We start from the raw sequence: 15429 nt of genomic DNA, 5'->3' as shown, positions 1-15429 counted from the left end.
GTTTTTCAACCGTTCATTTTTTTGTGCTTTGGATGTCCGTTCATCTACAAGATGAATGGCTCTGAAATTTTTTGTGAGATCCATTTGAGTGGTAAACACTGACATGATCCTGTCTCGAAACCATAAATATAGGTAAGACCAGATTGGCAAATTCCATATCTCCAGTCCGCCCTAGGTTCATTCAGATTTCAGACCTTGACCAGGTCAGGATTGGGTTGCTCGGACTGATTTTCTAGTGCATGGCTCGAGTCATATGTAAGCATATGCTTAACTAGCCAAGGTTGATTGAGTCAATTCTGAAAATGAGCTCAAAGCGTTGGTTCTAGCATAGGTTCACAACTTGCCATGACCGTGCCCATCTCACGGCCTTGCCAATTCCTACTTATTTCGGGGAATTTAGAACCTTTGGAAGACCAGGGCTCGAGTGATCAAGTCCAGTTGCGAAACTTTGATAAATGGCAAAGCTGAAAGGGGCACATCTGTAGTTGTACGTAAGCCTGGAAAGTGTAGACCAACCCAACAGTGCGCAATAGGGATGGCAATGGGGGCAAGGCGGGGGACAAGATCTCCACCCCCGCCCCGCCTCAAGATTAGAACCTCCATCCCCGGCAGGGATGGATTTTAACCTCCACCCCCGCCTTCATCCCCATTTCATGTCCTCCCTCCCCGGTTCAAACGGGGATGAGGTGGGGAGGGGAAAAGGGTACGTCCATCCCCGAACGGGGATGGATTTAATTTAACCTTCATCCCCGCCTCCATCCCCGTTTCATACCCTTCATCCCCGGTCCAAACGGGGCGAGGCGGGGCCCTGCTTTCCCCCGGTCCACTGCCATCCCTAAGTGCTGCCCCATACTCGTCGAGGGTATGCCGAACCAAGGCGATGGGCGAGTGGTGCACCACAGGTATACATCGTCAGGATATATAGCGACAGTAAGTATGGCACGCATGACCAGCGTGACTAGGTCTTTTTTTTGGGTTTCCCTGTTCCTCGTGAAAAAAAAAACTTTGTTAGTAGTTAGTTTTGCTTGACAACAACCAGCAATTTGGTATAACGTAGAAAGGGAGAAACCAGTGTTGTCAGTATCGGTGCATATTGGTATCACCAGAAAATAGATATGATACTGACGTGAATCGGCTATTTTTTAATAAATATAAAAAATAGCTAAAAATTAAATTGTTAATATTTTTCTATTATTTTAATGGTTTTAACATGTGTTCTGATTGACACATAATATTTTTTAATTATTTTTTGGCCGATTCAGAGCAATTCACTTGAGAATCCCTGTTGGCCGATTCACCTGAATAGTTGGCCAAACGATACAGGTCCGATTCCGATAACATTGATACCAACACAAGCTAGCTGCAACATAATAACAAACTTGGTGTGATCAAGTTGACAGCCTTAGGAGTGAAACTCACGCTTCAATGCCATTATGGTATGGACCCATTTGTTTTTAAAGGTCCTGAATTTATGGGCCTCATGCTTAAATTAAGGTCGTGTTTCTCTTTCTAGAAGTTAGAATCCAAGAAAGGCTGTTAGTGGGGGTCGGATCCTAAGTGAAGCTCGACCCGCAGGTCTGCCAGATAAGATCAGATATGGACATGGGTTAGCTAGTAGCTATATATAGTCGTGATTTTATCAGGTGACTTTCAAAAAACCGATATAATCCTGAAAAATGTGATATTTTCAAAATATTACCTATTTTGAAAATAACATGTTTTGATCACGATATTATCATGCATGTTATTAACAAGATATTTATATTTTTATATATCTTTTATATTGTAATGTTTTCTTTTTTTTAAAATATATCTCTTTATATATACTGATATTTTCTAAGATTTTCTGAATATTTTTTTTTTGAATTTATTGCGAGATTCTTCTTTGCCAAGAAAATATCGATAATGAGTGTGACTATGCTTTAAGTTTGTTGTGTCCAGTATGATTTGGATAAACTACATTCAAAATATGTACTTTTAATAAATCTGTGAAAAAGAAAGAAAGAAAATCTTTTGTCTTTTTGAATGCTGAAAAAAAAAACAATCCTTTGGAGAAATGTCTAGAACACAAATTATAATATTTCATAAATGAAAAAAAAAACAAAATCTAGCATTGATCCAATTTGAGGAGAACGCAGGCTTGAATTATGTTGTGTACCTTGCACTTGAAGCCTAGAGTTCCTATTACCCTACCTTACCTTTTCATGGAAAAATCTCATACCGTTGTTTGTTTTTTTAAACTCACTTTATAAAACTCAAAAACTAAATTAAACTCATATAATATTTGTTGGCACTATTATAAATCATTTTTAAATTTTATTTTATTCTGTATTTTTTTAATGCAAAAACATTTTAATCCTGCATTTTTTAAACCTTCATTGCTAATATGCTCCATATCCAACTTCAAGAAAATCTACTTACGGCATTCTTTTGACAATGAAGAGTGTTACTATTCTAGGGTGGGGACCGTACGTGGGGTTGAGTCTTATCTATTAATTAGCTCCATATCACTGCCAGATCCAAAATCAAGCACATTGGGTCTACCTTGATTAAGATCCGTACATTATTGCAGGACCAAGCAAAATACATCAGATCCAGACTCACCTGGGTCTGCATGAAAACATAAAACAAAAAGCAGACTGCGATCTGCTAATAAGTTGGTGGACCCAAATGAGAGAGAGATAGAGGATCCGCATGCCCTTGTGGGACTATTTAAGGGCCTGTTTGGGATGGATAGCTGGGATAGAAGTTTATGGAGTTTATGCATATGATCTTGGGTTTGGGTTTTAGAAAAAGCCCATCCTTCAGTGCCCTCTCTCTCTCTCTCTCTCTATATATATATATATATATATATATATATATATATATATATATATATATATATGAACAAATTCAAATAGTTTTTATTTAATCTAAACTTTTGGATGTGTGTATCATAATTTATTTACTAAAATTATACTTTTTATTTTAAACAATTTAACCAGAAATTATTTGATTTTTTTTTCAATCAAGTTTTAGTTTGGTATGTGCTGTTGTTTTTGTTGCTTAAGATCTAGACCCAAGGGGTTTGGTGTAGTGGGATGGGGTCTAGATGGTTTGACAGGCAGTCTAGGTTCAAATCCCATAAGCGTCACCCCCTATGGGTAAGCTTGGTGACTCCTTGGGGTTGAGGGGTAAGCCATGAGAGTTTTACGCTGACATGGACAGAGACCATAAGTACGGCCGCTGAGTCAGGTCTCTGTGCCCGGAGCAGTTTCTCCGAGTAAAAAAAAAAGATGCTTATGATCTGAACATGGCAAATGGAACCCAATCCAATCCATATCCAATGAGGCAAGTCGGAGCCATATGAGAATGTCCTCCTTGTGCACATCTCAAAGAAAGGGATATGATATATGTAACCCGTGGTCCCAGTTACCCTGAGCTGCAACAAACATGGATCCAGATCCAGACCAAAATTAAACATTGGAGGGCAATGAGTCAAATGGGTCGGATTTGGCCGGACATTGGGTCCAAATTTTGTGCATTATACTTGGATATCGGTGTTAAGATAAGATCCAATTTTTATATTCAGCTGACTCTGACTTACTTGGTCAGACATTTTCTTTTCTGGAATTGGATTTGAATTCTGATATATGCCTTTTATTTGGTTCTATATTCTTGTCCAAATCAAGCCCAAATTCTCTTCATCTTTTACACGTATTCAGATCCAAATCAAACCCAAATTGTCTTCGTATTTTACATGTACAACCCTAGGTTTCAAGCTTTTCTTGTTGCAACCTGTAATGAAATTTGCAATTCAGATCCATGTTCTACTCTACTGCACCATATCTATTTCAGATTTAGAATCAATCTTGCTATTCATTGTTGGATTTGGATTGGGATCTAAATATCTGCCAACTATTTAAAATCTCGTGATTTTATCACAATTTTAAACTATTTTTAAAATATAACAATTTTATCATGATATTATCACCCTATTAATGTAATATTATAGTTTTATATAATTTTTAATATTTAAAAATTCCACTATCACCCCCACACAACTAGGGGTGGCAATCGTGTTGGGTTGGTGGGTCAGCATACCTCAACCCGAACCCGACCCGTTTATTAAACGGGTCGGCTGTGGCAAACATGAACCCGACCCATTTAATAAACGGGTAACCCGACACGACCCGCCAACCCATTTAATAAATGGGTTGGGTCGGGTAAATGGGTTCTCAGGTTCACGGGTCAAGTTGGCGGGTCGGGTTGGCGGGTTGGCATACCCCTAACACGAACCCGACCCGTTTAATAAACGGGTTAGGCGGGTCGACCCGTTTATTAAACGGGTTGGTTTTTTCCAAACCCGAACCCGCTTAAGAGGCGGGTTGACGGGTCGTGTCAGGTTTTGCCACCCCTACACACAACCAAACCCTACCGTATATAAAGCTCTTGAAAGTAGAATTAATTAACTTTTGGAATCCAAATACCACTGCGGGGTCACCTGTATGGCCAACAGGGTGGTTGTGAGGGTGCTGAGATGAAGACAATAGATCAAAATCCACTGGTGCATGGGTGTCCGTAGCTTTCGGTGGTAGGCCACGGAAGGCATGGCGGTCATTGGGCCCTCACCCGGGGTTTTTCTCACTTAAACAAGGGTCTTTCGTCATTAAAAAAAAAAAAAACTTTTGAAATCCAAATCACTGCTTATATACATGGTATTGGCCAAATTTAGAAGAACACTTTGCAATATTAGAATGCGAGAAAATGTTAAAGTAATTTAGTGAATGCGAGATATCATGTTCTTCAATTAACTCTAAGATGTTGAAGTTTACATTTTCTTGAGATTTTATCGAGTTTATTTATTTATTTATTTATTGAAAGACTTCTTTGTTGAGAAATCTCGATGATAAGATTTGTGACTATGTTGAAAACCATGCAACATATTTTTATGAAAAATAATGATATTTTAAAGAGTTGATATAATGCTCACAAAAACACATTATTTTCAAAACGTTGTTCATTTTTAAAATAACATTTTTATCTATTGCAATACTAACACGTTAAAACTTATTTTTTTATTTTTTATTAATGATATGATTTTATATTTTCATATTCTTATTTTTTTCAATATTTTCTTCCACAAACCAAACCTTTTAACCAATGTTGTCAGTATTGGCCGATACTTATAGTATCGGCAGAAAATCACAGAAAAACGATACCCTTCACTCCAGAATCGGCTATTTTTAATAAATATAAAAATACTTAAATTATTTTTAATATTCATAATATTATTTTAACGAATTTAACACATGCCACATTCTGATTTAACACATGCCAAACTATTCAGAACGATTCACTTGAGTATCGGCATAGGGCCCGATTCAGGTGAATGGTTGGCCAAATTAACAATACAAGGCCGATACCGATACTGACAACATTGCTTTTAACATAGCATGAGTTTTTCCTAATGACATCGGTAGGCATGGTTTCGCTCACAACTGATCAGCTCAAGTTTACGGAACGTCACAAAGTTTGAAACCCACAAGTGGTGCCCCTTGCCGCAAGGTCGGAACGCGGGTGTTGTACTCTTCAAGTGGGCAGGTAGGGCACCTCAAGGGTTTTATTATCAACTGATGATGAGAAGGGTTTTCCCTTATAAAGGTTTTTCGCCTGTGAGAATTAATTTGTTTGGCAGGGTGTCTAGTCTAGTCTAGCCTAGCCGAGAATGAGAAAGGCGGGATAGAGAAGTATAGGAGCACTTCTATTCGGATCGGCTCTCCGCCTATACTTCTCGGCTAGTCTAGCCTAGCCGAGAAGTATAGGCGGGATTGTCAATATTTTTTACATATTGTGATTTTATCACAATATTTTTTAAAGGCAATATTATACTAAAAAGCCTCATATTTTTAAAACATCTTTTGTTTTGAAAATTTCATGTTTCTAATCCAATAATAACATGATAAAAACACCTTCTTTTTCCTAATTTTTGTATTATTTAGGTTTCGTTGTTATTTTTGATGTATTTATATACACTTATATTTACCTAAAATTTTGTCTCAAATAACTCGTTTTTTAAAAATATCGTGAGATTTTTCTTAGACGATATTTTCCCGATAACGAGATTTTTGTGACTACGGGGGGGGGGGGGGGACACGCTCTCACCGTTCTCTCTCCCTCTTCATATGAGCGGCATTAATACCGCCAAACTCAACGAAAGATAAATAAGGCAAAGGAGAGAGAGAGAGAGAGAGTATTAACTATTTTACCTTTCTCTCTCCATCAGCTTCGTCCCCGGACCCCGGTTGCTACTTTCTTCCTCTTCACCTTTTTATCCCTAATCCCCCGGGTTTTTGCCCTTTCTTTTTCAAATTAAACGCTTTTTACCACCCGTTCTCTCTCTCTCTCTCTCTCTCTCGTCCGTTTTAAAAAATATGACGGGGCTCCGGCTTCCGGCTGGTGGCAAGGAAGATCTCCGGCGAGTGGCCGCGAGTGACATACGGAGGCCGCTCTCTTCCTTGGTTTCTCGACGATTCTGAGTCGTCTTTCTTCGCTTTTGCGCCGCTGTTTCGCTTTCTTCCGGATTCCGCTTCCGACGAGTCGTTGGAGAATGCTTAGACGAGAGGTGGTCAGCGGTCGACGGGCGCTCCGTCGGTCGGCCTTTTGACGGTTCTGAGTCGTCGTCTTTCTTCATTTAGTTTTATCTCCGTTTGATTCTTCTGCTTGTAGCTGCTGCTGTTGCCACTTCTGCTGCGGCTTCTTCGACTATTTCGTTCAGCTTCGGCTTCCGGCGAGCGGCGTGAGTGAGCTGCAGACTCAGCCGTCCTTTCTCTCTCTCTCTGCATTTAATTGCTTCATCCATCTCCTTTACTTCCGATCAGGCTTGAGAATGGCGGAGGTTCATCGGAAGAAGAGGATGTACAGGCGAGGGAAGGAGGAGGTTCTAGAGAGTTCCGGAAGCACGTTCTCGATTGGTCAAGGTCAGTGCAAGATTTTCTGTTATTTGTGTTTTATCAGATATTTTAGGGCCTTCCTGTTAAGATCTCGTCCTCTGTTGTGAAATTCGTGTTGTTGTTTAAGTTTCGACTGACTCTTTCGTTTCCCCTTTTTTCTGTTTCTCTTTTTGTGTCTGCGTGTGGAAATAGGCAAAAATTCAAAATTTATTTAATTTTTTTGCTCGAAATGCTTGTGACCTGAGTATTTTTTTCTCCTGATTATTCTGTCGAATTTGTGATATTTAGTATGATCTTCGTGAATTTAAGAGGTTATGTTTAATGAGATATTGTTTTTTTTTTTTTTCTGTAAAGGCTTGCAATTTACTGATGCTTTTTTCGTGTAAAAAATTTGTGGAAACTGTTTGTCATTTTCTGCTTTTCATTTTTTCCTGGCCAACTGATTCCGCGTTCTTCATGGTGATTTTTTTTTTTTTGAGGAATGACTGAGTTCCGTAGCTTGATTTTTGGACGTTTCGGTTGATTATGCTTGTCACGAACTTCTGTACATATGCGTTGATCTGTTATTATCTCCCACTCTTAGAGTTGTCTCCTGTTTTGGACGTATGAGATAATTTCGGCCCCACATGATGTTTCACGTTCATAGTCTTGCATCTTTTTTTTTCCTTTCTTTTTTCGCTGTTTTCGTTCTGAGTGTTCCAGCAAAGGCGTTTGTTTACTTTACCGCCATAGTCTTCGAGTTTTTGTCTTGACATTACTTCAAAGAGATTTCTTATTGTTTAATTTGTAACAAGCCTGGTGAATTGAGAGTTGTCTAGATGAGTACAGATGAGGAAGCAGGAACTGTGACGATGACAATTATAAGTAGAGTGATTGTATAATTGCATGCAGCTGGAGGGTTCTTTGGCGAATGGCTGCGGTACTATGTTAACAGGGAATAGTTTGACAGACATATTGTTAGATAGGCATGCAAACTGGTACCCCTATTTAGCTTTTTTTCTGTGACCGTAACTGATGGCCAGTATATATTGTCGTGTTGTAGGCTTTGCCCAAAAATGATGGAACAATTATTCTTCTCATCTGATCATGGTATAAGTTGTTGTTGTTCTTATGAATGCTCCAATTTGGAAGATTAAGTGGTCATGGGGTAGGTCTCCTTACACAGAAGGATTTGAGGGCACTGTCCTTCTTAGTTAATTGAGTCATGCTTGCTTCAGCATTACTAGGGAATAAATAGCAGCCATATGGGCCTTTATTTGAGTGTATGAAGTTGCCCTTGTATCTTCTCGTACAATTTGAGTTCCTCCCCTGATACTTGTTGAGACTATTGTTCTGCTGGTTTCACAAGTTTTTGTCGGAATAAGAGGGGCCATTGCAGTAATTAACTTTCTTAATATTTTAGATCTTCATCAATGACTATTGTTGGTATAGCCAAGAGAAAGGGACTCAGCATCAACAGCCTTGGGAATTTCCATAAAATAGCATCCTTAATATCTGCTTCTACTGACTGGGTTCATGTCAAATCCAGAGTTACCGGAAGCTTCTTAGATAGGTGGAAAGCTTGCTTTCCGGAAACTCGCTTTGGAAGTGCGATACTCCTTGATTCCGAAACTTGATGAGAACCTCGATTCCCCCATGCTTCTCCTATGATTTCCACACGCTTCATCTATTCTTCTTATATATTTTCTTACTTAACTTTTCTTGTTTTTTATGTATTTTCTCTCACTCTTCTCACTCACTTCCATGTGCTTTCTCTAAATTGGTAGTCATCATTTTTAGATTTTGTTAAAAATTTAATTTTCATACTAAGAAAACATGAAATTTAATATTCGTCACTTTTATTTTAGTTTTTATTTGTGTTTCATTTTGATTCTCATTCAATTCTTATATATATTTTTTATTTCCTGCTTCTGTTTCTTATACATTTTAAAATGCATCGCTTCTCGCTTTCGCTTCTCGTATCATTTCTCGCTTCCGCTTCCTAGTCTGGCAACCTTGGTCAAATCTACTTTGCATGTACGAAATGAAATGTTGTTTAACTGTGTGAGCAAGCTTTTGTTCATCTCCATCAAATTTGTTCAATGCTTACTGGATGCTTGAAGCTGCAGTAGTGCAGACAAACATTTACCTGTCAACCTTTATATGCCACCTTTTCTTTTTTCTGCACAAGAACTTACATTATGCTGTTCTATACTTTTCCACGCTTTGGTTGCTTTGAACAACAAAACATTACATTTTTGTGGATAAGCTTCAAAACTGTTATCACTATTTTTGCATCAGTTTAAGAAACCCAATATCTTCCTTGTAAAAGAATGATCACTGAAGTTTTCATCCCAGAAACTTATCTTTTTCTTCTTTTCTTTTTCCTATCTGAAGTCTTGTTAGTATATCATTGATTGTATGGTTTATTTCCAGGTAATGGACTTGAACGGAAACAGATGAATGTGGCATCAAAGATGCATGATCCTACTTTTGGTGATGTTGATTGTTCTAGGAAACCGGTAAAGCACTTTCAATGACCTTTACACTTTTCATAGAATTAGATGTCATAGATTATGTAGGTCTTGGCTTTCATTTGTAGCTCTGATTTTACATAATCACTAATTTCAGTGCTTCTTTTGGCAAATTGCTAACCAAACAAGAACTAGGTGCACTGGCATTCATAGTGTTTTGTATGCATCCTAAAAATTAAAGAACTTATGTGACTTTGTCTAAGTTACTCTCTTATATGTAACTTGATCATATTAGGGGTGGAGCCATGGGTCCAAATGCTGGACATGGAAAGTTTGGATTCATTTGGCCGACCTCGGCTTATAAAAGTGTTATATGAAGATGTATGGGTTGTAGCTAAGAACCATGTTAAATATTATCTCCATGCATAGCATCAATAAAGGTCATTCTGTTCATAGTATCATAATATCTATTGCATGATATGTTTTCGATCTTCACTATATTGCATATTTGCACATCATATGTTGCAGATCTTTATTGAAACACTGATACAGAAAATTATGTCATGTATCTATAAGTTTGAATGTGCATGACAAATAGCACGTTTGAAGATACTAGTACAAACAAACAATATGCTCTTCATTCATCTGCCACTGCTATGGTCTGTCATATATGTGGTTCTTCTGAACAACAAGCCCAGAATAGACAAGTAGGTTTTCTTGGAGACTTGGACTATAACTTTTGAAGAAAGAACATTCGGTAATTGGAGGATATGATCAATTTGACATAATTTACAAAATAATTGTCCTTTCAGAAAAAAAAAATAAAAAAGATTAATGAGATACAGTGCTGCAGAAGTCTCCTGGTTTCAGAAGTGAGCAGTGGTTTTCAGTCTGCTTTTTTCCCTTTTCCATTCCATTTGATCATGGAAACATAGGGGTTATGCTGTTCTTATTGGGAATCAGTGGGAAAAGATGCTGACTAGGTTGCATCCTTTCAGAATGTGTTATTTTTCCACAGAGAAAGCTGGGGTTAGGCAGACCCCCCTTTCAAAATGTGTTATTGTGTGTTAGAATTTACTATGTAACTGTTGAATTGCGTTGAATTTATTGTGATTTTCTTAATCAAGTTTCTTTAACCATGGCAGTTGAAGTGCCATATCATTTATTTGCTTTTAACAGGTTGTTTAGTATATCAGTCATTTAAAATTTATTTGTCATGGATAGTAATCACATACTTATCAGATATAGAATTGCATGTTGTGCAGCTTGGAAATGGTCCAAGGAAATCTTCTTTGAAGCCTATGAAGATGCTCATTGCTGAAGAGATGTACAAAGAGACAAAGTCCAGACGTCGTTCTCCGAGTATAATTGCGAGATTGATGGGTCTTGATGCACTACCTGCACAGCAAGTAAACTCGAAGCAGAAGAGAAAAACTTCAAAAAATGTATATCAGGAAGTAACATTTGAGAAGCAGCAAAACCACAATGAGTCATTGTTTCATGGTTATGAGCAGTATCCTCGAAAAAACATATCACATAAATTTCATCCATCGCATAGGAATGTCATGGAAAACCAAGAGTTTAAAGATGTGTTTGAAGTCCAGGAGACATCAAAGGTCCACAAACTAAGTTACTTGGGACATCAGAGTAGCATGGTAAGTTCAAAGCTGTCAGAATCTAATATAGCATTTGTAAGGCAAAAATTTATGGATGCAAAACGTGTCTCAACCGATGAGAAGCTTTGGCACTCAAAAGAGTTTCATGACACACTGGATGATCTGGATTCTAATAAAGATCTATTCCTGAGGGTCCTTCAAGAGCCTGACTCATTATTCACAAAGCATCTCCATAATTTGCATCCTGTCCCATCCCCTTCTTCATCAAACCATGTAACAGTTTTCAGACCATCAAAGACTAGCATGGAAGTAGACTTTTCAGAGAATTACACTAATGGCAACATATACTCGAAGTCAGAGAGGACTGAAGGGCAGATATATATGCAGAAGGGCGGTGGTAGCTGTCCACTGGGCCACAATGTTGCTCATTTTTCCTGTGGAAAAACTTGTGTTCATCCTTCACATAAACCATGCCAATCGAGCCAGAAAGGTGATAACCATGCAATACCTACAAGAATAGTTGTTTTGAAGCCTAGTCACTATAAGTCGCTACCTGAGCCTAGAGTTTTGCCTTTACAATGTACCTGTACCAACCACAGAATGCACAAGGTTCGAGGATCTACCAGCCAGGATTTGTGTGAGGAAACTATTGACAGGCAAAAATTATCCAAAAACAGTTCAAGAATGAGTGAGGAATCTGTCCGATTAAGGTCACGGGGTTCAAGGGAAATAGCTAGGGAAGTTACAAGGCAATTAAGACAAAGTGTTGGTAGAAGCGCCTTCGACATGCCATTGATGCCATCCAGTGTCCTCACTAGAGATGAGCTCTCCTACAACTTGTCGAGGAGGGACTTTGTTGATGATTCAGGACTGTTTTCTCCTTGCCAATGGTTACGTGAACCGAATAGCAAGTTGAATTCCTTTTCATCTTATCTAGTGGAGTCAGCTCTCAGTATGGAAGCTAAGAAGCACCTCTGTGATAGGTGGAAGACAGTTTACAGGAGTGGAGAAGTAAGGCATGTTGGAGGTAGTTCCAGTACATTGGGTGAAATGCTAGGCATGCCAGAAACAGACTGTGTAAATGGAAAACCTTTGCCTACTTTGGGGGAGATGATAGGCCAGGATGTTTCCAGTGATAGTTCTGCTGGGAAAGAGGCATTGGCAGGCTGCGGCTGCAGTGAAGGACGAAGTGGCAGGGCTTTTAGGCAGGAGGGTTATCCTATACACCTACTGAGGCCAAGGTCAATTCCAGTTTCAAATAAAGGGTGTGGACTTTCAGCAGCAGTTGGCAGATTTGGTTTTGCTGATGACATTGCAAATGATCTGATTGCACGAGAAGTGATTTCGCCTGGATGGCACCCTAGTCTGAAGGAGAAACCTTTCACCAGAAATTGGAGTTTAAATGGTTACAGATCTCATTCAACCCGGTCAGAGAAGCCAAGGGATAACCATTACATATCAGGGAATGATTGCTTGAAAATGCGTCATTGCTCAAGTTTGGGTGGTATGAAGAGTACCTATGACAAAAGAGTTTTGTCTGACAAGTGTTCTGTGATGTTCAATGATTTCACAGAGGATACAAAGCAGTTCCAGGAGTCTCTATCAGTTGGTGAATGCTATTCTGAGATAGCCTCTGACCACCATGATAAATTTCCATCTCCAGATTTGGAGCCATCGATTCATGCACTGAATTTGAAGAAGGGTTATGCTCGTGCTGTTCCTCCTGATCCCAACAATAGTATTGTTGAGGTTTGTTATTATCTGTATCTCATGTCAATAACTGCTTACTAGGTTGCATGTTTTCATATCAGGCGAGGATGGTTGATAGCCAAAAGGTTCATACTATCTGAATTGGTTGTGTTTACATCTGATTTCTCTGATTTTCATCAATTGTATATCACTAGTCGAGCTGTCTGGCATCAATGGTCTGTGTGACTGCCTTGATGTCAGGTCAACCTGACCTACGACTAGGACCATGTTAAGGAGCCATCCTTCACCTGATCAGAAAGCAGGATGGAACTGGCCCATGGATGATGTTTCGAACATGGATCTAAGTAGGCTGTTGTTGTAACATATCCAGCTGACCATCATCATAGTCGAGGTTAGGTCCAAAACTACATGAATATGATCTGGATCTGACGTGTTGATTGGCTGTGTTTTCAAATCCCAAGTTATTCGTCACCTCTGATATGTTATGCTTTTGGTTTTCATTTCATGTTTTGCCCTTGTTATGCTCTCAATGAACTCGTAGTGCATCTGTCAGCAGAAACAAAATAGGAACCTTTTGATCCATAGGTTCTGATTTCAGTTGAAATTTTGTGCTGTAGGTTTCTTCATCAGGACAGTCTTTAGCAGCATCACCTCCTTCCGTGCCCCAAACTGCACCTGATGGTGCTGGACAGGACTCTCTGCCCAAAGAGACTGCAGAACAGCCTAGTCCTGTTTCCATCCTGGAGCCACCTTTTGAAGAAGAGTTTTCCAGTTCAGAATGCTTTGATAAGATTAGTGCCGGTCTTGACGGTATGTTCAAGCAATTTGCTGCTGTGTCTGCTCAGCTTGAAGTTGCCAATTATTCTTATGTAAGGTCTACTTTTTCTTTTCCATACCAGGGCTTCGCAAGCAGCTGCATCTTCTCAGGATGGAATCGTTTCAGAAGGATGCAGGAGATTTCGTAGACTTTGGGTCATCAATTGACGAGTCTTACACAGACGGTTGCTGCAGCAACTTGGATCAAGCAGAATCTGTAGAGGAAGAGAACATCGAGTTCTCATTCTTACACGATGTACTAATGAGTTCAGGCTTTTGTGGTGATCAAGATAGCCTGTCAAATGCATGGTATTCACCTGAATGCCCGTTAAATCCATGTTTGTTTGAACAACTAGATAAGAAATACAGCGAGCAGGGGAAGTTGCACACTGCAAATGCCGAGGATATGAGGGTGCTGCGGTCTGAAAGAAGACTTCTATTTGACTGTATAAATACAGGCCTGAAGGAAATTCTCAGGCCATCTCCAGAGATACGTCCATGGTCAAAGGTGAGGTTTAGGAGCAGGACATGGCAACGACCGGGAGGGCGGCAGTTGGTGGAGGGGCTCTGGGAGCTAATACAAACTGGTGAGGACATGCGGAGTGGCGAGACAGAGTATGGTGAAGAGCTTATGGAGATGATGGTAAGGAAGGATTTGACAGGGGATGATGAATGGCTTGAATTGGGAGAGCATGTTGATGTGATCGCCAGGGAAATTGAGCGAGTTCTGATTCACAACCTCACCGTAGAAATAGTTGGTGAACTTCGTTCACAGTAAGAGTCGGTAAGACCACAATTTTCTGATTTAAGGACAAGGTGAATAGTTCCATGGAATCAATAAAATGCTCAGCATTACTTGATGAGACCGTCATTTTGCCAGATTACAGAAAAAAATCATCAATATCTACCATATATTTCAACATTCATCTCATTGGTTCCCTCTTGAGCCTGGGCTTGGTAAGGTTTTTCTCTAGGCTGGATTTAGCAAGGTTTTTCTCTAGGCTGTCCTCTTGAGCCTGGGCTTGCTATAGGTCCATGTCCTGACTCCTGCTTGGTTCAAAAGAGGTCCCTTTGTGACTTGGGTCAGCCCGGTTTAAATTTTTGAAGGAAAACTAATGAATATGTTAGCCATTGGTAAAGTAGTCTTTGGACCGAAAAGGAAAATAATTTTCCAAATAAAAGTGTACGTTTGAACACATCAATCTTGAAAATCTAAGCTCTGAGAACCGTTTGATTTTGGTACAGCTGTCAGCATGATACATTGTAGCCTTAACTTGCATTTGCATACCAACGTCGGTTTGTTTGGCAGGAGCTGTTAGTGCATGTCACCTTGTGTTGGGACACTGCGAGTTCGAATCCCAATGGTACGATTGAATAGCTGGTAGGGGTATGCTTAACCCTAACTCTTTGTCCAAAAAAAAATGAAAAATGAATACTATACAGAAAAAATGTCATGTTTCTTCACAATTTTTGAAATTTGTACCATGTCCAGTGTCACAAATAGCCAACTTTGTTAGCAGCTTTTTATTCTTTGCATGTGTGAAACTCATGAAGTTTTTTCGATCTATCAGGTATTACAAACTTTCAATTAAAAGGTCTGCAACATTCTTTTTGCAAACATCATGAAATTTGCATAATCATATTTGTAAATATTTTGTTAAACCCAAACCTTGAAACTTTGCAAATACCTATTTCACACATATAATACAAAATTTGCATAAAAAATTACGTGAACCTTTAGTTAAATTGAACCTCCTAATCTCACAAATGTCTCACTTAATCCCCATATACCTCATGAAGTTCATATAAAAATATATGTGAAGTTAAACTGAATCACATAACTTCACAAATATTAGACTAAAGTCGCATATATGTAGCGATCAATATATATGAGGTACATAT

The 15429-nt window shown here is 39.0% G+C and overlaps 1 protein-coding gene across 1 annotated transcript; it reads left to right on the top strand.

Moving 5' to 3' along the window:
* The first annotated feature begins 6413 nt into the window (after nucleotides 1-6413).
* LOC149839721 (uncharacterized) lies at nucleotides 6414-14722 on the top strand. The gene is made up of 7 exons (XM_090004919.1): nucleotides 6414-6500; nucleotides 6709-6778; nucleotides 6861-6959; nucleotides 9348-9433; nucleotides 10651-12750; nucleotides 13329-13521; nucleotides 13611-14722. Exons 1-7 carry the CDS (start codon nucleotides 6414-6416, stop codon nucleotides 14303-14305), a joined length of 3330 nt encoding a protein of 1109 aa, XP_089861045.1. The 3' UTR covers nucleotides 14306-14722.
* The last annotated feature ends 707 nt before the right edge of the window (nucleotides 14723-15429 follow it).

Source organism: Nuphar pumila, chromosome 4, assembly GCF_984573655.1.
Source record: "Nuphar pumila chromosome 4, dmNupPumi1.hap1.1, whole genome shotgun sequence".
Taxonomy (NCBI): domain Eukaryota; kingdom Viridiplantae; phylum Streptophyta; class Magnoliopsida; order Nymphaeales; family Nymphaeaceae; genus Nuphar; species Nuphar pumila.
The sequence above is the reverse complement of the archived record's forward strand: the minus strand, read 5'-3'. Positions and strand labels throughout refer to the sequence as shown.

Coding starts and splice junctions, on each gene's coding strand:
- LOC149839721 (XM_090004919.1), top strand. CDS start 6,414: ATGACGGGGCTCCGGCTTCCGGCTGGTGGCAAGGAAGATCTCCGGCGA. Junction 9,434..10,650: donor TTGATTGTTCTAGGAAACCG/GTAAAGCACTTT, acceptor CATGTTGTGCAG/CTTGGAAATGGTCCAAGGAA. Junction 12,751..13,328: donor CCAACAATAGTATTGTTGAG/GTTTGTTATTAT, acceptor TTTGTGCTGTAG/GTTTCTTCATCAGGACAGTC.